Source organism: Pinus tabuliformis, chromosome 1_2 (genome assembly GCF_031772625.1).
Source record: "Pinus tabuliformis cultivar Carrire ecotype Pingquan chromosome 1_2, CPIR1, whole genome shotgun sequence".
NCBI lineage: Eukaryota > Viridiplantae > Streptophyta > Pinopsida > Pinales > Pinaceae > Pinus > Pinus tabuliformis.
The window spans coordinates 451,933,620-451,959,717 of record NC_142298.1 but is presented as its reverse complement, the minus strand read 5'-3'; the positions used below and the strand labels follow the sequence as shown (position 1 = coordinate 451,959,717).

The following is a 26,098-nucleotide window of genomic DNA, read 5'->3' as shown; positions in this document are numbered from 1 at the left end:
TCGACTCTGGGCAGATTGACTCTTTTACAATAATGACTCTTCCAATGATGACACTTTTACAAATGACTCTTTTACAACTTTATAATGATGAATTTTGGCCTTGACACTTCTTCACAATATACGGATGGTTGTCATGTCTTCAAAGGATGTACCGCTGCAATGCTTCCTTTCATTTGATACTTCTACTCTTGAATTCTTGATTGAAGTTGTACTTGAATCTTCTTCTACCTACATGCAAAATTTGCTCGATGAAACCAATCCCAAAACAAAACAAAATACACTTCAACTTACCTCTGCCTGCAAAACACATGTAAGTGCATAATAATGAATAAATACAAATTAAAATTACAATGCGTACCTGAAGTGTGCTTGTCACTTTTGTTGTTGACTTGCTGCAGCAGTAGACAAAGACTCCCACACTTGATATAGGCATGGACTCTATGCAAGACTATATCCAAAACTGACCTAAACATATATACAATAAAAATTGATGACAGACCCTAGACTTGTGATGGACCAAGTTCTAAGTAGAACAACAGAGACCATTCAATCAACTATGACAAGACAAGTAACATGAACATAAAACATCATATAGATTTAGCAAACATTGTGTAGCATCAAGAATATGTAGCATAAAATGTGTAGTATCAAGAATAGGACATCCGAAAAACTAATTGTGACATATAAAGACATAGAGATATAACTGAGACACTGTATATACTTACGTTATCCTGCAAAAACATATGTTAGAGATGATACTCAAAATTCAAATGTAAACACTAATCATACATACGTTGTTGTAGGAGACTTACCCTTGACTATTGATGTGTGGTCCTTACTGCGGCAATTCTTAAATGCATGCTTTTTCTTGTCTTCTAGGAGCTCGATATTGAATCTATTGTATCTATGTAATTTCGGATCTCCAGGGTCTGAAATTTCATCCGGTGTTGGCCCTCTAAGTCCTCTTTCCAACCCCACAGGTCTGATCAAGATTGGATTCTTCAAGAAAGAGTTATGCCCAATCTCCCACGATGACCTGATTATAGACTGGTTCAGTAGAGCGAACTTGTACGAAGTGCCACGTGTCACTGTTGCGACCTTTGGCCCTGAAAACGCTACTCAACAAACTACAATCCGTCCTCTTTTTGTGACTATTTACGAAATTTGAATCCAATGCTCAGAGAGAAAGTTATGATGATTTTCCCAACGTCACCTGTTTGACATGGAATTCGGGAGCCTGCAAAAACCCTAACTTCCTCAAATCATATCTCCGAAAATATAGCGAACCAAGATCTGAAATTCGGTCACGAGGTTCATCAAGATTTTGGCTCAAATGGGTTTTAATTTCAGCTTCTGAAGCTTCGCAACAACAAACAAACAAACAAACAAAATTATAGCAAAAATGCCACGATGCCCTGTTTGAAGCCACATAATCCCAACTAGAGGAGGATATGAGGGTCATTATTTATATGAATGTCTTGACTTGAGAGGGTCCTCAACAAGTGAACGTTGGAGGGATTTTAGAACCGAATTTTTTTTATTATTAATTATTGACCATTCAATGACCACAACCAATTATGAGTGCCATGCCACAACCCCATAGGGTTTTAGTCCACTAACTAGGGTTACTAACTTCAAACATGAATATCTCTCAAACCGTGAAGAATTACTTGGCGTGCCATATATCAATGGAAACATCTCGATGAGTAGAATCCATCTAGAAGATCCTTGACTGAGAATAGAGTAAGTTGTCAAGTAAAAATGCCCATGCAAGATCGAGGTAGCCCTTGGTGTTGCTTGGGTTGACATCAATGATAATCACTAATCAAAAATCTCCCCCTTTGGCATTGATGGCAACACAAGTACTCCCCTTGTGATCATGACACCTCTTCCTACTGCCTTCTCTCCCCATTTGTCATCAATGGCAAAGGGTAACTCCCCCTGACAAATAGCCATCCTATAGACCTATACACACCTCCACTCCCCCTTTCTACTCGAGTAGATAAGAGAAAGAGTTTAATGAAAACTTGGGGGAATCCTAAGCTTTTGGCGAAGATACTCAAATGCTTCACGAGGTAATGGTTTGGTAAAGATGTCAACAATTTGTTCCTTTGTGCCAACATATTCAAGCTTGATATTCTTTTCAACAACCTGCTCTCTAACGAAATGATATTTAATCAGAATGTGCTTCGTTTTGGAATGCATCACAGGATTCTTGAGATACTGATGGCGCTATTGTTATCGCAAAAAATGGGAATAGGCTCATCAAACTTGACTCGAAGATCTTGCAAAGTTTGCTTCATCCACAGAACTTGTGTACAACAAGATGTTGCCGAGATATATTATGCTTTTGCTATGGATAACGAGATTGAAGACTGCTTTTTACTTAACCATGAAACAAGACATCCACCTAGACAGAATGTTGCTCCACCGGTACTCTTACGATCATCAACACTTCCTACCCAATCTACATCCATATAAGCTTGGATAACCAAATCATTTCCTTTGAGATACCATAGACCACATTCCGTTGTGCCCTTAAGATATCGAAGAATTCTTTTGACGGCAATAATATGAGATTCTTTTGGTGCTGCTCGGAATCTTGTAAATCGTCCAATTGCCTGCATCACATCAGGCCGAGAGGCTGTCACATACAGGAGACTAACAATCATGGATCTATACAACCTTTGGTCCACATCCTTTGACGAATCTTCCAAGCTTAACTTGCAACCTGTTACCATGGGGGTAAGGACTGGCTTGCAATATTCCATCTGGAATTTTTTGAGCATTTCCTTGATGTACTTGGTTTGATATATGAATATTCCTTTATCTTGATGAGAAATCTGAAGCCCCAAAAAGTATGTCAGCTCGCCAAGCATAGACATTTCAAACTCACTTTGCATTTTTGTGGCAAAGTCTTTACTTAATCTGTCATCATTGCTTCCAAATATTATATCATCCACATATACCTCGATAATTGTTAGGTTATCTTGATCCACTTTCACATAGACACTATTGTTAGCACTTCCTTTCTTGAATCCTTGTTGATGTAGATACCTATCAAGATGAGCATACCAAGCCCTAGGAGCTTGCTTGAGACCATATAGTGCCTTCTTTAATCTGCAAACGTAGTTTTCTTTGTCAGTGAGCAGAAAACCTTCGGGTTGTTCAATGTAAACTTTTTCCAATTCACCATTTAGAAAGGTTGACTTAACATCCATTTGGTAGACCTTGATTTTCCTCAAGCATGCATATACGAGAAACATCCTGATAGCTTCCATTCTGGCAACGGGAGCAAATGTTTCTTCAAAATCAATTCCTTCAACTTGTGCATATCCTTTGCAGACTAATCTTGCTTTATTCCTGGTAACCTGTTCGTCCTCATTCAATTTGTTTTTGAAGACCCATTTAGTTCCAATAACATTTTTATCCTTTGGTCGTGGAACCAATTCCCAAGTGTCGTTCTTCTCAATTTGATCTAGTTCTTCATTCATAGCTGCTACCCAATGTTCATTTTGACTAGCTTCCTCAAAATTGCTAGGCTCAAAAGTCACTAAAAGGGAAGATGGACTTGTTGTTATGAACGAAGTTGTCAACTTCTTCTGGTTCCAATTCCTTCATTTATGTTGCCAATGATCTGATTTGACGGATGATTTTTTTGATACCATTCTTTTGAAACTTTTGGAGAAACTTCTTGTACATCCTGCTGATCATTTCTTATTTCTTCTTAGTTGACTGGTGTTTCCTTATTTGATTGATCTTATTCTGGAGCTTCTTCTTCATCCTTCACAGATTCTACCTCAAGCCCCTCGGATTTGCTTGAATAGACGATCTCACACTATTCGTCAAAAGTAACATTTATACTTTCAACTATTTGTTTTTGCCTCAGATTGTAGCATCTATACGCCTTTCTTTTGCGTGAATAACCAACAAAAATACCTTCATCAACATGGGAATCGAACTTGGTAAATTTTTGGTCTTCTCTTTTGATGTAGCATTTACTTCCAAATATTTTGAAGTATTTGACGTTAGCTAGTCTTCCTTTCCATAGTTCGTATGGAGTCATGTTACAATTGTCCCTGAGCACGCCTATGTTTATAATGAATACCGCAGTATCAATTGCTTGAACCTAGAATTTATCGTGTAAGTTTCGGTCTTGTAACATGGTTCTAGCCATTTCCTGTAGGGTTCTGTTTTTTCTTTCAGCTACTCCATTCTGTAGTGGTGTTCTGGTTGTTGAGAATTTCCTTTTTATTCCATGTTTGTCACAATATTGCTTAAATGCTTTGGACGTGAATTCTCTGCCATTATCTGATCTTAGACATTTGATCTTCAAATCGGTTTCATTTTCGACCAATTCCTTGTAGATTTTGAAACATTTGAATGCCTCAGACTTTTTCTTCAGGAAACTGACGACTGTCATTCTGGTGTAATCATCTATCATTAACATAAAGTATAATTCATCGTCTAAACCTTTTGTTCTCATAGGACCACATAGATCAGTATGTATTAATTCCAATGGACGTGACGCAAAATGTTCCTTTGTCTTGAACTCGACTTTTGTCTATTTGCCGTGCCGACAAGATTCACATATCATATTGGTAGGTTTTGAGATTTTCAACATTTCTCTAACTGCTTCCTTTTTGTTGATCTTGACCAAATTGTCAAAATTTATATGTCCCATTCGTTTGTGCCATAACCAACTCACGTCTTCTTTGCCAAGAAGCACCCTTTAGGTGCCTCATCCAAAATATATATGTCGTTTGGAGCTCTGCTTGCTGTAGCCACAATTTTACCAAACTTGCCTTTCCTGATTTCACATTTCTCGAGTTGAATAACATCGTGTGTCCTTGATCACATATCTGTCCAACACTGAGCAAATTGGGATTCATATTTTCAACCAGCAACACATCCTTTGCTAATGCATCCTTGCTTCCAAGAGTGACTGTACCTGCTCCTATGACGTTTGAAGACCCGTCATTTCCAAAAGAAATTGTTCCATCCTTCTTTTCTTTCAAGGATATGAACTTATTTCTATCTCCAGTCATATGCGTTGAGCAACCACTGTCAACATACCATACGTTTCTGTTGCTTTGAGCCTTGAGAGCGAGAGCACACCTTTCAGTGTTTCTTTTCCATACTTGTTCATTCTGATTTTGCGAGAATTCCTTTGAAGAGCTTCCAAGTCTGCAATCTTTTGCCTAGTGTCCAAAATTGTTACATTTGTAACATTCAACGTTATCTCTCAAATGATCATATCTGTTGATATTTTGCTGAGCTCTGGAATATCCATTTATGAGAGATCTCTTGGAATTATATTCATTCCAAACATACATGCGACATTCTACAGCTCTATGTCCAAACTTTCCACATGAATAACAATGACCATAAAAGATAGGTTGATACCTAGGAGGAAATCTTCTTCGAGGAATTGTCTTCCAAGGTTCTTCCTGCAAATCTTGATCTAGCTGGGAGATCTACCCGCTTGGTAGATTTTGCATATCCATCTTCTTTAGTTGTCATAGAAGGACTTGACTCATTTTCGAATTTTTCTTTGTAACCAAGACCAGTCTTGTCGTTGCATGACTGCTGGTTGCTGATGAGTTCATCCAAAGTCTTTGAGCTGTTGGCATAGTTTTGAAGAGTTTTTCCATTTTTTACTTCCTTTCGTAAAGAAACGATTGCAGCTTCCAATGCTTCTCTTTCCTTGTTGCTTTCCTTTAATTCTTCCCTGAGTGATTCTTCAATTCGTTTGTATTTTTCAACCTTGATTTTAAGATATAGGATCTGTTCCCTTTTTGTCTTCAATTCATCTTCAAAAGTATTGAATTGCTTCTTCTCGGCCTTGAGCTCTTTGATAACCCTAATTACTTCATTTTAAAATTCAACCTCAGTCATTTCGTCATCTTCTTCAGGTGCCTCTTGCTTATTGTGCATGGCCATAAACAATACTCTTCTGTTGAATTCTTCTTCGTTATCACTGTCTTCTTCGGATGAAGAGCTATCTTCTTTGGAGAAGAAACTTTTCTTAAACCATTTCTTCTTGCCTTCCTTGTTGAACTTCCTAGGATTCTTCTTTCCTTTCGTAACAACCTCATTTTTGTGAGGACATTTGGCTGCAAAATGCCCAACCTCACCACAATCAGAACATATTAATGGACGTTTACCTTTGAATTTTCCCGTACCTGTTCTCATTTTCTGCATGAAGTAGGCAAACTCTTTATCTGAGAATTCTTCTTCATCTTCTTCCTTTTCCTTAGCCTTAAAATTGCAAGTTTTTTCTTTCAGAGTCTGCTTGTCCTTACTATTCTTCTTGGATGCGGCAAATGTTGTTTCTAAGTGAGATGTGCCATCCTCTTCTTCAATCATCATTTCATATGTTGTAAGAATTTCATGCAATTCATCTATGCTGAGATTGGTCAGATTCGATCTATCTTCCAAGACAGATACCTTAGGGTTAAATCTTGTTGGCAAGGTTCTAAGGATCTTTCAGACAACAATTTTCATTTCAACAAGTTCTCCCAAACCTTCCAATGTATTTGTTGTTTCATCAACACGCTGAAAGTATGCAGCAATATCTTCATCTTCCCTCATTTTGAGTTGCTCAAATTTTGCCCTGAAAATTTGAAGCTTTGCTTCTTTCACCTTTGAGTCACCTACATATATATTTTCAAGCTTGCCCCATACCTCTTTAGCAGTTTTGCAACTCAATACCTTAAGATAAACAGATTCAATAAGCCCACTAATAATAAGATCTTTAGCCTTTGCATCATATACCATATTTTTCTTACCTTGTTCATCCTGGGTCGGTGTGAAGCCTTTGTCAACAATTTCCCATAATTTGTATCTTTGCGCCAACAAATGAACCTGCATTCTTCCACTCCACAGTGCATAGTTATTTCCATTGGACAAAGGAACTCCACTCCAGAGTGCATAGTTATTTCCATTAAACAAAGGAACTATATTCTTAATATACTCCATGATCTCCTTCAAATTGTTAGACTGCTATTGAAGGAACCAAGCTCTGAAACCAATTGTTGGAAATACTGAGAGGGGAGGTGAATCAGTATTCCTTAGCAATTAGCACTTTTAAATCTTTTCAAAGCATTAGTTAATCTTCAATTATTATTAATGTTTATGCAGTTATAACAGTAAATAAAAGAACACAGTAGGCACAAGAATTTAGGTGGAAAACCCCCTCCGTGTCAAAAACCACTTAACGCTTTTTTAATAAATTCTTTAATCTTCAGCGCCAATTGAAATGAAAGCAACAACTTCCTAGAATTCTAGAAAAGCATTCTTCTCCAGCTCCCACTGGAAGGACGCCCTAACACCCTGGTTTCTTCAGTAGTCAACTGAATGGATGCCCCAACATCCTAAACCAACCTACCACCCTGAAGTGTTCAAAGGCTCCAACCTGTAGGCAACTTCATGCACCAGCCTAGCACCTCCCTGCCACCCAATAATGATTGAAATGAGACAAGAGTGTGGATTCCCATACAAGGGACAACGATCCACGATACAATATGATTTACAATGATTTTGACCGAACACCCAATCACACTATAACCTGCAACCCAACCATGACATCATGCCAACAGAGACTCCTATACCTCCCAATAGTGCCTTTTCGACTCTAGGCAGATTGACTCTTTTACAATAATGACTCTTCCAATGATGACACTTTTACAAATGACTCTATTACAAATTTACAACGATGACTCTTGGCCTTGATACTTCTTCACAATATACAGATGGTTGTCATGTCTTCAAAGGATGTCCCGCTGCAATGCTTCCTTTGATTTGATACTTCTGCCCTTGAATTCTTGCTTGAAGTTGTACTTGAATCTTCTTCCACCTGCATGCAAAATTTGCCCAGCGAAACCAATCCCAAAACAAAACAAAATACCCTTCAACTTACCTTTGCCTACAAAACACATGTAAGTGCATAGTAATGAATAAATAGAAATTAAAATTACAATGCGTACCTGAAGTGTGCTTGTCACTTTTTTTGTTGACTTGTTGTAGCAGTAGACAAAGACTCCCACTCTGGACTATATGAAAGACTATATCCAAAACTGACCTAAACATATATACAATAAAAACTGATGACAGACCCTAGACTTGTGATGGACCAAGTTCTAAGTACAACAACGGGGACCATTCTATCAACTATGACAAGACAAATAACATGAACTTACAACATCATATAGATTTAGCAAACTTGATGTAGCATCAAGAATATGTAGCATAAAATGTGTAGTATCAAGAATAACACATCTGAAAAACTAATAGTGACATATAGAGACATAGATATAATCGACACTGTATATACTTACGTTGTCCTACAAAAACATATGTCAGAGATGATACTCAAAATCCAAATGTAAGCACTAATCATACATACGTTGTTGTAGGAGACTTACCCTTGATTGTTGATGTGTGGTCCTTACTACAGTGATCCTTGAATGCATGCTTTTTCTTGCCTTCTAGGAGCTAGATTTTGAATCTGTTGTATTTATGTAATTTCGGATCTCCATGGTCCGAAATTTCCTCCTGTGGTAGCCCTTTGAGTCCTCTTTCAAACCCCATGGGTCTGATCAAGATTGGATTCTTCAAGAAAGAGTTATGCCCAATCTCCGACGATGACCTGATTATAGACTAGTTCAGTACAGTGAACTTGTACGAAGTGCCACATGTCACTGTTGTGGCCTTCAGCCCTGAAAACGCTACTCAACAAACTACAGTATGTCCTCTTTCCGTGACTCTTTACGAAATTTGAATCCAATGCTCAGAGAGAAAGTTATGATGATTTTCCCAACGTCACATGTTTGACATGGAATTCGGGAGCCTGCAAAAACCCTAACTTCCTTAGATCATATCTCTGAAAATATAGCGAACCAAGATCTGAAATTTGGTCACGAGGTTCATCAAGATTTCGGCTCAAATAGGTTTTAATTTCTAGCTTCTGAAGCTTCGCAGAAAAAAAATTATAGCGAAAATGCCACGATGACCTGTTTGAAGCCACAAAATCCCTATTAGAAGAGGATATGAGGGTCATTATTTATATGAATGTCTTGAGTTGAGAGGGTCCTCAACAAGTGAACGTTGGAGGGATTTTAGGAGAAAAATTATTTTTATTAATTATTGACAATTCAATGACCACAACCAATTATGAGTGCCATGCCACAACCCCATAGGGTTTTAGCCCACTAACTGGGGTTACTAACTTCAAACATGAATATATCTCTCAAACCGTGAAGAATTACTTGGCGTGCCATATATCAAAGAAAACATCTTGACGAGTAAAATCCATCTAGAAGATCCTTGACTCAGAATCAAGTAAGTTGTCTAGTCAAAATGCCCATGCAAGATCGAAGTAGCCCCTGGTGTTGCTTGGGTTGACATCAATGACAACCATTGATCAACAATACCCTCATACTTTATGAGGATATTTGAAATTCGGGATCAACTGCAAGATCTGGGAGAAGTCATGTCTGATAGAGAAATGACTACAAGTACAGTTATATTAAATGCACTACCAGAGGAGTGGGGTAACTTTACTTCAAGTATTTATGGGAAGAAAGAAGCTACTCCATTCCAGGATATATGGTCACTGTGCAAGATTGAAGAATCTAGACTAAAGGCCAAATCTAATGTGGGAGTAGGTGAGCAAAATCAAGCATATGTTGCAATGACAAAAAGAAAGGGAAAATTTGGAAAGTTTGGTCCTCAAAAAAAGAAGAAGAGCATGGCTAAAATACAATGCTATGGGTGTCAAGAATATGGGCACTATAAGAGAGATTGTCCTAAGCTCAAGAAGGACAATAACAAAAGAGGAAGAGAAGAAGCCCACATCATCAAGGAAGTGGAGGAAGCTAAAAAGAAGGAATCCAAGGAGGGGGTAATAGATATCCACTATTGAGATAGTCTTCCTCACCTAAGTTCTTTTCAAGTTCCTAAGTCTTTTGTTGTAAGATATGGCTATCATGATTCACTAAATGGGATGCATCAAGGCATCATAGAAGCATTGAAAGCAAGAGCTCGGGACATCATCATAGAGAAGCATGAAAGATGGTTAGAATCTATGGAAGTCAAGGATATAGCTCTTTGGAATCTCATTGGAAACATAAGTGGCAAGGTCATCTAGTTCAAGGTTCATCATACATTTGTGAAAATGAAACATTTTTTGATGGGGATACTTTAGATCCTCAAGATTCTCTGATGGAATCTTCCTTGAAAGGTTCACCGATCATGAGGGGAAGCAAATGTTTCATCAAGAATTCCAAACTTGTGGAATTCACGGGATGATGGTATGATGACGTAAAAGTGAAGCAGATCAAGGGATTGAAGCTCTTTCAATCAAGAAAGCTGTTGCAGGAAGTCTGGATGAACCAAAGGAAAAATGAGGTATGTATGCTTACATTTGATATTGTGAAAGTCATGTCATATGGTTGCAGATATCATGAACCAATGCTCTAGCCTCTATCTTAAGAGCATGATCAAAAGAAAAGATCTCAAAGGGATGCAGGAATGCATGGGTCACACATTCAATAGATGAAATCAACATAATATGTCCTCATATGAAGTATGAGGTGGTTGACTACAATTGAGGAACTCTAATTGGAAGCTCCTGGGAACGAAAAGTGCGAAGAAAGGAAGGAAGAGATCGTGGAATATGCAACCATGGTAAAGGCAATCAACATCCAAATGACCAAGAAGATTTGACTAGAATATCTCCATGGAACATATAAAGACTCTGATGGAGTCTAAAAAATAAAGAGACCCTTAACAATATATACCTTTGGGAGATGTGTCGATATGTATGCAGGATGTTGATGCAAACTAGAAGATGTTATGATGAAAGACCATCACAAAAGTAATGTTGATTTTAATGTTCATTCCTTTATTTTTGAACAAATATCTGGATGGATTTATGCAGGCTTGCCGAGGGAAGATCTATGGATGTCTTTACCCATGCACAAGTAGTAGGATGAAAGATCCTTAAGTAAACATGGCATGAAGAGAGCAACATGTCATGAAGGAAGGCCAGATATGGATTGATGGGTCACTTTCCGATGATGACATGGCTGACTCATGGATGAAAGTGATGGATGGTCGGTGCCCTATGTAGAAATCCCAAACATGAAGACTCCTAGATAACGAAAAGAAGTTCATGACATCGTGAGAAGGAGTTATTCAAGCAGTTGGTTGTCCCATCATCTCCACCTGAGGAGCAGTTGTAGGTCCCTAATTAAGAGGCAGCCTGGAAACAAGTTTCTTCCTTTGAAGAAACTTGGAAATTCCTAAGCCAAGAGGGAGCCTAAGTACATTTCTTCCATAGGAATGAGTACCTTCCTTTATTGGAATAGATATGTCCTCCCTAATTAAGAGGGAGAGATAGACGGAGAGAACAACGTTGAGTTAGGTTTTGGAAGGAGCTCCGGCAACAATGGCGGAACCCTAACCCTAGGTTCTGTGCAGGCACGATTCTAACCATGGCGATGATCGGCCTGAGCGTTGGGTTCACGGATCTCTGACTGGTTGCATCGACAACTGCTCACGGGTTTTTTGGCACCTTGTTTTACGCTGCGGTCCCCCACCGGTCACTTTGGTGCACAGGTCTCCTACCTTTCCGTTGGGCGGCCCCCTGGTCGGTCCCCTCTGGGACATCTCTGCATCGACAGGCAGTCATGGGCGACGAAGACCTCGTAGACTACGAGGCGGACCCCACGCCTCACCAAGACATCTGGGCGCATACGAAGAGGCCTACTATGAAACCTCGGAGTGTTGAACTGGCCTCTGAGACAGCTGCCTCCTCTCTGCAACCGCATCTGCCGCTCACAGGGAAGAAGAAATCCTCTGATTTCATCCTGGCCGACTCTCCGGCCCTTGAATGCCCGCCCCTTTCCCCTGCTACTCTACATTTATTGGGCTCCTGCCTTCAGACCTCGCCTTCCTTCGACTCTCCGCTTCTGAACCCCACTCGCCCTGCCTTACCAAAGCCCCCACCGCCTCCGCCTCCATCGACTTCACTTTCACCCTCCGTCTCATTTATGCCGCAGAACCAACAGGCTTCACCCCGCCCCCCCCTTTCTCTCCTCCCGGGCACTAGCTGTATTGGACCTCGCTCCCCGATGCGCTCGCGCTGTTTTCACACTCCTCTGCTCCCGATTCGATCTGCGGGATCCGCACAGCACAGTTCATCGGATCCGTGTCGTAAACTATTAAAGGACCTCCCCTTTGGCAAGCGCACAGAGAAATTGAAAAAAGGCAGATGCCTTCGAGCTATTGATTCAGACTTCAACATCACCTTTGGGGAAGAAGCACCGTTGCCGGATGTGATGGAAACTGCCCGTAAAGTCCTGGTCGATAGGGTAATGGGACGTACCTACTCTGTGGAACGACTCAAGCTCTGGGTGGAGGAGATATGGGGCACTCTGCTCAAAGAACTTCCTGATATCATGGTCCTCGCGCGGGGCTGGTTCGCATTGCACTTCCATAGGCCTGAATATACTCAATGGATTCTCTCCCAATATTGGCATATCGAGTTAGCACCAGTCATGCTCAAGCGATGGGATCCTTTGTTCGACCCGGAACGTGAACAATTGGGGGCTGGACCCATCTGGGTTCGTCTTCCTGGTCTGCCCATGCAATTTTGGAACCCGTATGTTTTCAAGCGAATTGGGGACACTCTAGGCACTTACCTGGAGCATGACAGATCCTACGAGAAAACGGGAATCAGGACAATGGCCCGTATACTTGTTCATCTTGACACCAGGCCGGGATTGGAGGAGAAAATCACCCTGCATCACAGCCATGTCTCGCGCAAGCAACTGCTGGATTACGAAGGTGTACCATTCAGATGTCGAAGATGCCATAAAATTGGTCATCTCTATAAGGATTGCCCACTGAATTCGGGGGTGACTTCCGAGGATACCAAAGGCCCCAGACAGCAGCCTACTGTGGATCAAAATATAGGAGTTAATATTCCTACGGAAGGGGAGCAGACTCAACATGAGACTCCATCTAAGCTGGCTAGTGAAGGCGCCAAAAAGAACACCAGAAGAAAGGCTTCATCTACACCTGGGCCGCCTCGTACCCGCTCCAAGACTGCGGAGACTGCTCCTGCTCATCCGGGTAATGTTTCTATTCCCAACTGTTCTCACAATATTTCTGATGCTATGCAATCTGTTATACACTCTTCTTTGCGGTCCCCTCATTCTGAACAAATACCCCTCCCCTCCATCCCCTGCACCATTGCTCCTCCTCCACCCACCTTCTCTACCACACCTTCCTCTCACAAATTGGATCTGGGTCACCCTGAATCCTCCTCCTCTCCGGTTGGATCTGGATGTCACCCTTATCATCTCAGACCCCGGGATCGACCCAAATTACTAGGTCTGGGATCATCCCCTGGTCGTTACCGCAAGCCGAAGAGGGGTAGACCATCTAAAATCAATTCGGCCATACAAAATGTTGTTGCTGATGTCGCCCAAGGGCGACAGTATACCATTGAACGGGCACTTAGAGCTATTGAGCCCCTGATCTGCGGTTCCCCATGATCTGGCTCTCATACAATTGCAGGGGACTAGCCAACCCCAAAAAACGTCTGGCTCTGAAAAGACTTATGTATGAATCAAGATGCGATATAATATTCCTTCAGGAAACCTTATGCACATCTGAGGTGGCGGTGCGAAGTTTACAAGCTCTCCTCCCTGGCTGGATTTTACATGGATTGGATGCGTGTGGCCGATCTGGTGGTCTAGTCATTGGTATTAATCCCAGAAAAAGCAGACCTCTCTCCATATGGGGGGGCAGAGGCTTCCTCGGCATGGACATTTTCATGGGCGATTTGGGCATCCCTATCAGGATTATTAACATATATGGCCCCAACCAGAATAGGCTTTCTTTCTGGCAAAACTTTCTGAATGGCAATCATATTACACAGAATACAGTGCTGGGGGGCGATTTCAACTTCTCCTTAGGGGTTGGAGAATCCTGGGGACACCATGCACAGAGTGATCCTATTGCGGATCAAATGAATATGTTAATTGATGCACATAGACTAGTGGATATACCTATGAACAAGAAGCTCCCAACGTGGCACAATCAGCATACTGGTGAGGCAGCTCTGGGGCAGCGTTTAGACAGATTTATGATGCATGAGGAGCTGATTCAATTGTTTCCCCTGTATAGACAATGGGTCAGCACTGGGGGGCTATCAGATCATCATCCGATTCTTCTTCAGGTCAGCGATAAAAAATTAAAGCCACGCTCCCCTTTTAAATTCTTTGCTGGGTACCTCAAAGAGCCGGATTACATCAAGATGGTCTCGGATTTCTGGGCATCACAACCTCCCCTGAGAGAGCAGAGGAAAGTGATGGATTTCTGTGATAGACTAAAGAAGCTCAAGGAATTGACTGAGATCTGGGCGAGGAGAAAGAGGACCAATGATGAACAGTTGCTAAAGGACACTGAAGAACAGATAGCTCTATTGACAGATGAGAAGGGTACTGGCTACCTCACTGATGACTCGAAATCATTACTGAATCAGTTGCTTGGGCAAAAAACAAGGATACTACAAGAAAAGGAGGAGATGTGGAGGCTAAAAAGCAGAGCCATTTGGCTCAAAGCTGGAGACAGTAATACTAAATACTTCCATAATCTCGCAAATGGCAGAAAGGCATCAAACACCATTTGGAAACTGCCATGTGAACCAGATGGTTGGGCTACCACGCATCAGCAACTTGCCAAATTAGGGGTTCTACACTTTAAGCACCAATTCACTGCACCGAATGTCATCAACCTACCAGACATCATCAATCTTGCAGGTCACTTTCCTCGCTTTGTGGGACAAGAAGACATTGAAGATATCATTCAACCGGTCACAAAACAAGAGCTGGAAAGTACTCTCAAATGGTTTAAAAAAGACAAAAGTCCGAGGCCGGACGGCTGGCCAGTGGAGTTCTATCTTGCATTCTATGATATTCTGGGCGAGGACTTATTGGAAGTCATAGAGGAGAGCCGGATCACTAGGCACATACACCCACCTATGAACCAGACATTCATTGCCTTGATACCCAAAACTAATGACCCCTCATCCTTCAATGACTTTCATCCTATATCATTATGTAATTGCCTCTACAAAATTATTGCCAAAATCATTGCCAACCGCATTAAACCCATTATGTCCTCACACATATCTGCAGAACAGTTTGCCTTCCTCCAAAATCGCCACATCCAAGAGGCTATTGGTACTGCCCAGGAAGCCTTACATTCCATAAAGCTAAAGAACCTTAAAGGCATATCTCTAAAGATCGACCTTGCAAAGGCTTTTGACAAGGTAAACTGGCTCTATTTGAAAATGATTCTCACCCATTTGGGCTTCCCCCACATGCTCATTAACTGGATAATGGGCTGTATATCTACTGTCTCCTTTGCTATCCTTATTAATGGTTCGGCCTCTGCTCGCTTCAACATCAACAGAGGTATCAGGCAGGCTGCCCTCTTTCCCCACTACTCTTCCTTATTGTCATGGAAGGGCTCAGTCGACTTATAGCTACAGCAAAAAGGAATGGTGACTTCAGCGGACTCAAGATTACTGAACAGTACTATCTTACTCATCTATTGTTTGTTGACGACATCTTAATCTTCTTGAATGGAAGTGTCCAGGATTCCATTGCTCTAAATGACATTCTTCAACTCTTCTGTAAAGCCACGAGCATGGAGATTAACAGGGAGAAATCAACCAGGTCCACGATGGGGTGCACATATCAGGAAGCACAGCTGGCAACCCAGCATTTCCCCTTCTTGGAAAACAATTTGCTGGAGGGCATCAAATATCTTGGCTTCAGACTAAGGCCGGATGGGTACAAAATTGAGCACTGGTCTTGGCTTATCAACAAAATTGAAAAAAGGATAAATTGTTGGCATCATCGTCTTCTGTCTAAAGCAGGTAGACTACTGCTGATCAAATCTGTTCTTGAGGCTACCCCAGTTTACTGGATGTCCCTCACATGGATCCCAAAGAACATTCTTCAAAAAATTCAACAAATTTGCAACAGATTCCTGTGGAATGGCAATAAAAAGGGGAAGACCTTTGCCTGGACAAGATGGTCATTGGTCACTACACCAAAGAGATGGGGAGGGTGGGGTCTGAAATCTCTATCGGAATTTGCACAAGCGTTGACAGCCAAGCAGGGCTGGTCACTTCTCAAACTGAACAGTTTATGGGCAGAAGTTATACACCAAAAGTACATTTGGCCCTCTAACATCATTGACTGGATCCGCAGACCCCATTGGAACCGACAAGGCATATCTGCGATCTGGAAGGCCACTCTAAATGCTATGCCCCTCATTAGAGACAATCTGCTATGGCGAATTGGTAATGGTACACAAGTCCGCATTGGCTTAGATCCTTGGCCTGGCTCGGGGAATGCGCACCTACTGCCGGAAGATTTGGTTCGTTATCTCAACAACAGGGGCATAAAATATCTTGCACGGATTGAAGATCAGCAACACTCTTCCATCTTTTCACAGGCATGGATAACTGACCGTCAGTGGCAACTGACAGATGAATGGAACTCTAATTGGAAAGGCTACATACAGGCACTAACCGAATCGCACATCAAGATACATGAGGAAGAGGATGAGTTAATCTGGGCGCCTGCCAAATCTGGTAATTATGCTCCGAAGATTGGCTACTACAAGTTGATCGAGGCAAAGAAACCTGACATGCATAAAAACTGGTGGTCAGCTATCTGGCATCTACAAGCTCAACCAAGAGCTCGACTTCTCATGTGGAATATTCTTGCAGACAAATTACCAACTGGCTCCATCCTCAGGAAAAGAGCTTTTGCTGGACCAACATGGTGCGTCCTATGCAGAAAAGAGGAAGAAACAACTCTACACCTTTTTCTTACCTGTGAGGTCACAAAGGATTTATGGAACCAGGTCACACAGGCCCTCAATATAAATACAGCTTGGCAGGGGGCAGATATACCTACGGCCTGGGAACAGTGGTGGTCTGCTGTGGCTTCAGAAAAGTCTAGGAACTTACCGCTTCTGGTGTCCTGGTACATCTGGAACAGACGTAATGCCATAATCTTTGAGGACTGCATGGTCAATTGGCACCTACTCCCACCGTCCATATGCGCGGCATACACGGAGATCCCATTTGAAAATAAACATAACACTCCCAAGAACATTATGCCTGAAATTATTAACAAGGATCTGTCGTGGGCATACTTTGATGGGGCTGCACCGAGGCAAGGCTGTGGGGGGGGGGATTCTTTTTCATCTATCTGATACACACTATTTTCACCTGAGAATGGGACTTGGTCCGGGCACCAACAACCATGCTGAACTAATTACTCTGAGACATCTCCTCTATTTTGCTTTATCCAAAAACTGTCGGCAACTTCAAATTTTTGGGGACTCAAAGATTGTGATTGATTGGGCAAATAACAAATCTATTTGTCATGCATATTCTTTGAAACATATCTTGGAAGAAATTGTTTTTCTTAAAACACATTTTGACCAGATCACTGTTTCTCATATCTACAGGGAAAGAAATTCAATTGATGACCGGCTCTCGAAAGAAGCGGCGGATCGACCTCTAGGAGATTGGCTGATCGAGGAATACAATCCAGATGGGATGCACAGATTTTATCATCGACCATATATTGACGGCCTTCTACAGGGGGGCAATGCTCCCATCTAAATTTTTGCTATGATATGATACTCATTGTATATAACAGCCACAGTACAGTTTGTCCTTTTTGCTATGCTATGATACTCATTGTATATAACAGCCACAGTACAGATCTTATTTCTGTATTGCGGATACACTCTACAGCTCTGTTTATTTTGGTTTTTTTGAGACATTGCACTTTCTCTGAGGGATACAGATCCATCGTATCTCTGTGGGTATCTATTTGATGTAAATTTTGTTTTTTTTTCTGAACAGTGGTGAAAACCACACTACAGCATATGCCAATGGCATCAACAGCATGTAATTTCTTATTAATAGAAATTATGAATTCTCTTTCTTCGGAAAAAAGAGGGAGAGATAGACACATCATTCTTGTCTTCACTTGGGAAGACATAGTGGAGGATTGGGTAAACATCTGGCATCCGATACACTTTGAGGATGAGTTAGGACATCCAAGATAAGAGTAGTCATAGAGGACTGATATTCTTTGAGGACTGGGAATCCAAGATAAGAATAGTCCTGGTGGAACACACCCTGAGAACCCGGGTGGGGTATGTTCTAAGACAGACAATGATGAGGGTGTCTATACATCATTGGTATCGCCAGCATTGTGCTCAGATCTCATGGAGATATAGAGTTGTTATTCAAGGCCTTGCTATGTTACAATGCTAGTTGATATGATGCTAAACAAATGGGTTACCAATCCGACTCTTCTTATGAAAAATTCTTCAGACTGAGAATGACCAAGTACCATTATGAATACCTCCCTAGTTAAGAGGGAGTGTTGAAAAGTGTAACTAGGTTCGGTCTTCATAATGACATGTAATTATAATTTTATGTAATTGATGAAAAGAAGAAAAATAAAATTATTGCAATGCTTGTCTCCTGGGTTTCATGAGCAAAGAATTTTATTTTAGTGATGGCTCCTATTGTGAGCCTTTAGGATTTGTCATCTAGTCATAAAAGTCGATTTGAGTCTATGTCATGTATGAAGGACCCTTCTTGGGCATGTTACATTTTGTATGAGTCATTAGATAAGGTTGAAAGCCCTCCAAGACAAGCACAAGGCATCTCCCTTCAAGTCGGCTCCAAGAAAGATAATAATACCTCTCCAAATGACATGTCGGCCCAACTTGCAGTCATGTCAGCTTATTATGATGGCAAACAACTATAAATAGGGCAGTTCGGATTCCATTTCAAAGCAAAATTTTAGAGAAGTAATTCGGTCAAGGTCTGAAGTTTGCAAGTAATGCGAAGGTGATCAAGAAGGAAGCCTAAACATCAGTGAAGGGAGAAGGAAGTAGAGCGAAGTTCTAAGCTTTAGTTTTTGGGTTTGTTTTAGGGTGGTCTTGTTGTCACACATGCGAAGAAAGAGGAGATCATCTGCTACAGTAAGGCCGAGATCCAAGGTAACCATATTGAGATAAGTTCAAGTCTTAAGGAAGGCCAAGTCAAGCTAGAAGGAGACTCCATCACAAGCGAAGTAAATCAAGGCATAAGAAAAGGTCTTATGTACAAGTTAAGATTTCTGAATTAGGATTGCAGACCTAATTCTAGGAGGTCGAAGGTTTGAAGCAGAAGGAGGTCAAAGTGGAAGAGGAGTCGAGACAAGGAAGGAGTACAAGGTTGACTATCATCAAGGGAACTTGTGTCTTGGGCTTGAAGTGGAAAATAGATCAAGGGTCTTGGTCTTGGTATTCGGAAATTGGAATCTCTATAAGAAGAAGAATTTGTTCAGGTTTTCCTCTCAAGAGTGAGAGGTTTTGGCCCAGACTGATAGACTATATTCTATGTCTTTTGTCTCTTTATGGTTTATGCATTGGTAGTTGTTTGATAAAAAAGAACACTAATAATCTAAGTAAAGGAAGATCCTAATCTAAGAAAGTAAAAAGCATTCACAAGCAGTTGCTAATCAAATAGAAATCACTTAATCTCTATACGCTAGATTTCTCAACAATTTTGACACTTTTATTGATAAAAATAATTTCCTTTACAAGTTACAATGTGCCTGATGGGGTCTTCAACTTATGACAATGACTCTTTTGACTTCTTGACCTAGGACAAACCCTAGAAGCACTCAATGGGTGCTTGACCTCTAAAATAAAAGACCTTGAGCATGAAACCCATGCTCCAAAAATAATAATAACAATTTTCTTTTATTTTACAATATACAAGAATCAAAAGTATAGTTCATATTTATGAAGACTGAACCTAGTTACACATTTTTCAACAATGACTTCTCCTGGAAGACATGGATATTCTACTTGAAGCACAAGGACGAAGCATTTGATATGTTCAAGGATTTCAAGGCTCTAATAGAGAATCAAACAAGGGAAAGAATCAAAGTCTTCAAGTCTGATAATGGTGGAGAATACACTTATAATGAGTTCATTGACTTTTGCAAGAAGGTTGGAATCAAGAAGGAGACAATTGTACCTTATAATACTACGCCGAATGGTGTGGCAAAAAGAAAGAATAGGACCATCATGGAGGTTCACTAAGCCATGTTGCATGATAAAAAGTTGTCGAAGTTCGTTTGGGAAGAAGCCACAAATACAACAGTCTATTCAGAATCGGACACCTCATGAAGCTCTGGGGTGACAAGACGTCTGAAGAAGTATTCATAGGTATCAAGCCCGATGTTGGTCATTTAAGAATCTTTGGCTACCCCGTGTAGTTTCATGTGCCAAAGGGCAAGAGGAACAAGCTAGAAGCCACTCGAAAGAAAGTTATGTTTTTTGGATATTATGAAAATTCTAAAGCTTTTAGAATATATGTGTCTGGTCAAAGGAGTATCGAGTTTAGCAGGGATGTGACTTTCGATGAAGATGTTGCCCTTGGAAAAGCAAGGGACATTCCTCCTCCTCCTGTTGAGAAGAAGGATAATGACATAGACCTACTAGAAGGTCCTCATGTGCCTGAACCTGAGATAGATGTTAATGATGATCCCATGGAACCCATGGACACTTTAGATCCTCTGCCATGTGATCCCCCTGCCAGGAAGAGACCACTTTGGCTTCGTGGTACTTTACAAGACGCTGAAAGACATGTTGTTGCTAGGGGAACCTTTATAGAAAGTAAGAAGCCTCGTCGATACTAAGGATATGTTGTAGTTATGAGCACCATCATACAGGTTAATCCTCCCACTTTTGAAGAAGCAGTGAAAGAGAAGGTTTGGAAAGATGTTATGGCTAAAGAATATGAATCTATAATGAAGAATGATGTGTGGGAAGTTGTTCTGAGGCCCAAAGGGAAGTCTGTTGTGACTTCTAAATGGTTGTACAAGATCAAGCATGGAGTTGATGGAAGTATTGAGAAATATAAGGCGAGGTTCATGGCTAAAGGTTTCTCCCAGAAAGAGGGAGAGGACTATGATGATATATTTGCACCTGTTTCCCGTTATACTACTATTCGATCTATTGTTGCCCTTGTTGCTAGTCAAGGATGGACTCTTCACCAGATGGATGTGAAGACTGTGTTTCTAGATGGCATACTCCAAGAAGAAGTATATGTTGATCAACCACAGGGTTTTGAAGTGCATGATAGGAAGACTCACATTTGCAAGCTGAAGAAGGCACTCTACGGATTGAAGTAAGCCATCAGAGCTTGGTATGCCCGTATTGATAGCTACCTAATGAATATTGGATTCACGGGAAGCAATGTCGACCTGAACTTCTACTTCAAAGTTGTCCAAGATATGCCATTGATTTTGGTTTTATAAGTTGATGATATATTCTTGACAAGTGGAGAGCCTCTGATTCTCGAGTGTAAGAGGAAGTGGGCCTCCAAATTTGAAATGAAAGACCTTGGATTGATGCATTACTTCTTAGGCTTAGAGGTGTGGCAAAGGCCGACTGAGATTTTTCTTTCACAAGGAAAATATGTTTTGAAATTGTCGAAAAATTCGAAATGGTAGAATGAAAGTCTATGGCCACACCGATGGAGATGAACTTCAAGAAGCTATGTGGAGATGTTGTTGGACCTGACTTGGCAAATCGTTCTAAGTATCGACAGTTGATTGGGGCATTGATGGTCCTTATGAACACTCGATCAAACATATGTTTTGCAGTTAACACTTTGAGTCAATTCATGACTGAGCCTCTTCATGCACACTGGGTTGCTACCAAGCATGTGCTGAGATATTTGCATGGGACGATTAATCTTGGTCTGAGATATACTGCCAAAGATGTGTGGCTACATGGATATACGAATGTTGACTGGGCTAAAAAATGTTATTGATAGGAAAAACACATCAGGGTGCTACTTTAGTTTGGGTTCTACCATGATATCCTAGATGAGCAAGAAACATAAAACAGTTGCCCTTAGTACTGCCAAAGCTAAGTATATTGCTACTAGCATAGCATGTTGCGAGGTTGTATGGTTGAGGAATCTCTTTGGAGAGCTATTTGAGCAGGTTCTAGATACGACAGTGATATATTGCGACAATAAGAGTGGAATTTGATTGGCAGAGAATCTCGTGTTCCACGACAAGTCCAAGCATATTGTGATCAAGTATCAATACATTCAAGATATGGTGCAGAGAGGCGCAGTGAGACTCCATCACATTTCAACAGATGAGCAGATACCAAACATTCTTACCAAGGCTTTGCCAAAAGAGAAGTTCTTGGTCTCCAAAGAGCAGCTTGGACTGATGGATGTGACCCTCCCAAGAAAGGGTCTCGACTGATCGAGGGCACTGAGTTATGCTCCTCCACCCTATTTGAGCTCACAGGGAGAGGAATTGAGCTAGAGAGCTCTTGGGGTTGAGGGATCTCTAGAAAATAGGATGGTTGTGATCCTTACCCCTTGCAGTAAGTAGTATCTCGCCTATTGTCACTATAGGGTGTGTGTGATCCTTGTCATTTATGGCAAGTTGGGCATTTCCCCCTATCATGTTTGGACTAGACAGAGTATACCCCAGTATGCATCCTACCCACAAGTTGGGCTTGTTGGGATTTCCACCCATCTGGCCAATGGGTGAGGATACTTGAGATGGTTGTGATCCTTGCCTCTCATGGCAAGTGGTATCTCGCTCAAGTGATGGGATGCAGGTGTTCTACCACTTGGTTCTTGAGGATCAAGGTGAGAAGATCAGCAGACGATAGGATGAATGTGATCCTTACCTCCTATGGCAAGTTGTATCTCGCCTATTGTCATTAGACAATGGGATGGTTGTGATCCTTGCCCAGTTAGTTGTATCTCGCCTATTGTCCTTGGATATAGGGTAGTAGCATCAGCTCCCCTAAGATGATTCCTCTTCTTTAGATTCGAGAGTTTTCAGCAAATGAGCAGAGATGAGATATGATATGATACAGCGATGATGATGACTTTTGAGATGAGATTCATGATGCAGTCGGAAATTTCTCCCTAGGGAGTATTAATTTGGCAACTCAGGGACAAATTCCCTCCATTGGAGAGCCTTCCTCATCTAGAGAAGCCCCTCCTAGCCCTTGGAAGAATTTAATTTGGTTAAGGAAAAATATTATTTTTTAGGTGAAACCCACATGTGCACAAAAGTACAGGTCGTCTTGAAGGACAAATTGGGTCTCCTCCACCGCATATAAATACACATCATGTCACATCACTTTGGAGCATCATCAACACATCACATCTTCTCTCTCTTGATTGGTTTGGTTCGTACAGGTCTGAAACAAGGAGGTCCAAGCTCACATGTGCGCAGGGAAGGAGGCATTTTTCTGTTTCTGCAATGACTTTCTGATTGGGACAGTTTGACTAGCCTTTGACTAGTGTTGACTTGGCATATTTTGACTTGGTTTGACTGAATTTGGATCTATTATTGGAGGCCAAGTTGACTTCTCCTTTGACAGAGTTTTCTAGGCACTTTGACCCACGTTGACCGCAGGTCTGCAACTAGGGTTTCCGCAGGTAAAAAGTTGACTTCGACTGAATTTGTATGGGCTCAAGTTTGACTGTTTTGACTGGCTTTGACTGATCTTGGAAGGATAAATTTAATGCTGCTTTGACAAGTTATTTGGAGGACTGTTGACCATTGACTAATTGGAGCTGCTTCTACTGCTGTTGACTTTGACTCTAATTGCAGATTTGACTTGTCGACCTGATTTCACTCATCTCTCATTGCATATTGGTTGGTTGATTTTTGGATAGTCAAGGGTTTGACTTTGACTCATTGTTGATGAATTGGAACATTGTATCTCTATGTCGAACATTTGATGACAATCTAATAGAAGAAGAATTTTGAAAGGGTTTTCCTGCTTGTGGGGTTTTTCCTGGGTCTTTGACCAAATCTTATGTCTCTCTTGTTCATGTTTTGGCTGTCTTCTATAGCATTTTGATTACTATTCTATCTACAATTACTTACTGTCATTCGAAAATTGAATTTATAGGATAAAAATGATTGCTAATTAAAGAAGAATTGTTGTAAGTGACTGTGTTAAGCATAGAACACTGGAGAATTAATAAAATTAACATGAACACATTGCAGAAAACAAGAAGCATCTAATACTACATCTCTAAAATAAAGCGCGTTTAAAACCATTACCAAGGAGAATCGGGTAGTGTGTCAAGATGGAATGATGGGAAGAGGTTCAGCTATGAATTTCCCTTACTTTGACATGATCATTAGATTCATTTATATTACAACCAATAGCACACAGAAAGATGATAGGATCATTTGTAAAGAGACACTCCACATTGCACAATCAATGTTTGGCACTTACTAGTTTCCAATCATCATCAACCACTGGTAAGCCGGTGATCCGATTTGCCACTAGAGTTTGCAAGGCTGTTAAAAGACAAAATTTTCTAGCATAGATCAATATCACATGAAAAAAATCACTTCAGATTACATTAAACACAACAAGGAAGCAAAGAAATAAGTAATAAGCAGTTACCCTCATCAACCATAGTTGTTGGCTTCACCACAAACAGGTACTCTTTCCTGGTCATGAAATCACCTACTGTAAAAACTTCTTGCTTATGCTGTAAATCACAAGCAAAGAAACAAAAGAAAGAGATCAAAATGACATGTAACACAAAGCTTGATTCCAGCTCAATTAAATATAAAGAACACTTGTAACTAATGTTCCCCCAAGTTCTGGGATGTAGGAGCCCAGGAACAGGGAAACGTGCATTGGGGATGTGTGGAGACATCCCCCACATTTTAGAGGAATTCAAGGGGGATGGGGGGATGTCGGAGTCCCTAGCATAAGGGGCCCCATCTCTAAAATTATAAAAATGAGAATTCCAAACAATAAGAATCCATCCCATGTAAATCCATCATTCTGCAATGTAAATACTAAATTCAAATTTGTAAATGATAGAAACATGATTCATCAATCACCATTGTCAATATCATATTTCACATTGAATCAATGATACATGCACATCAAAAATTTAAATTTATAACTTATAACAAAATGAAATACATTGATTCAAATTCCAAATAGTACTAAGTAAATACTAAATACTAAACAATTGATACCAAAGTCTGAAATAGAAATTAAAATCTCAAAAATAGTAAAGAGTGACAAGTCAAAGACGCAGTCATCAATATCTAAAGTCAGAAGTTACAACTGAAAATTAACAATGGAAAATTAAAACTAAAGTAGCTAAAAGAAATCAACATCAAATGAGCATCAAGGAGTCAATGCCATTGATTGGTCCTCTACACCCATCTATTGTACGATGGCATCAGGACCATCAATGGGAGTACCACTATTGTATTCAAGGTCACTCTCATGAGTAACCAAGCCAGATCATGGCTCATTCTCATCTCATAGTCAAATGCTAAATGACCTGTATATGTCAAATAAGAAAGATGTATACGTAAAGGTGAATTAAGCTTAGTAGTTTACCAAGTTCTTTTTCATAACCTTTTTTTATGTTTTTTTTAAGTTTTCATGCATTTTGAAAAAATAAATTGATGGGGGCACCCACAAGCCCCCATTTTTGCGAAATGTGTCTCACTTTTTGGGAGGGGACACCAACAAGCCCCATAACTCAATGAAATATTTTAGGGTGTGCTTTGCAGAGTTTTGCAAAAAGGGGTGGGTAGAAAAGCATTTCACCAAGCACCCACTCCATTCGAAGGGCATGGGGAGCAGAAGGGGAATGCCACCTGTTGACCACTACGTGTCAACGACCCATAGCAACACACCCCATTTTTTTCGCAAAAGGGATAGCGCTTGATCAACGTGTCCGTGCCGTTCGACTATCATCATCAGCCTGATCACGTTATATTGTAAACCCTTTCTGCATGTGTAAATTGTAAATAATCACAACAGATCCATGTCGTGTATATAATTGCGTAGGTAAACCTAATTTTTTGATGACGATCTACATTCCGGAAGTTTTTTTGTCTCACCGATCCATGATCGGCAAAGTTTTCCTTTAGCCTTACCC

At 40.7% G+C, this 26,098-nt stretch overlaps 1 protein-coding gene across 2 annotated transcripts in view; it reads right to left on the bottom strand.

The window, feature by feature from the left end:
* The window catches only part of LOC149206315 (CBS domain-containing protein CBSX1, chloroplastic-like), a 331,558-nt gene that overhangs the window by 195,771 nt on the left and 109,689 nt on the right, over window positions 1-26,098 (bottom strand). For both annotated transcript variants that reach the window (XM_089395409.1, XM_089395408.1), the window contains exons 2-3: window positions 24,589-24,676; window positions 24,415-24,479 (exon numbers count right to left, since the gene is read on the bottom strand). In XM_089395409.1, coding sequence (XP_089251535.1) covers window positions 24,415-24,479; window positions 24,589-24,676 — 153 coding nt within the window. The remainder of the gene's footprint in view (window positions 1-24,414; window positions 24,480-24,588; window positions 24,677-26,098) is intronic.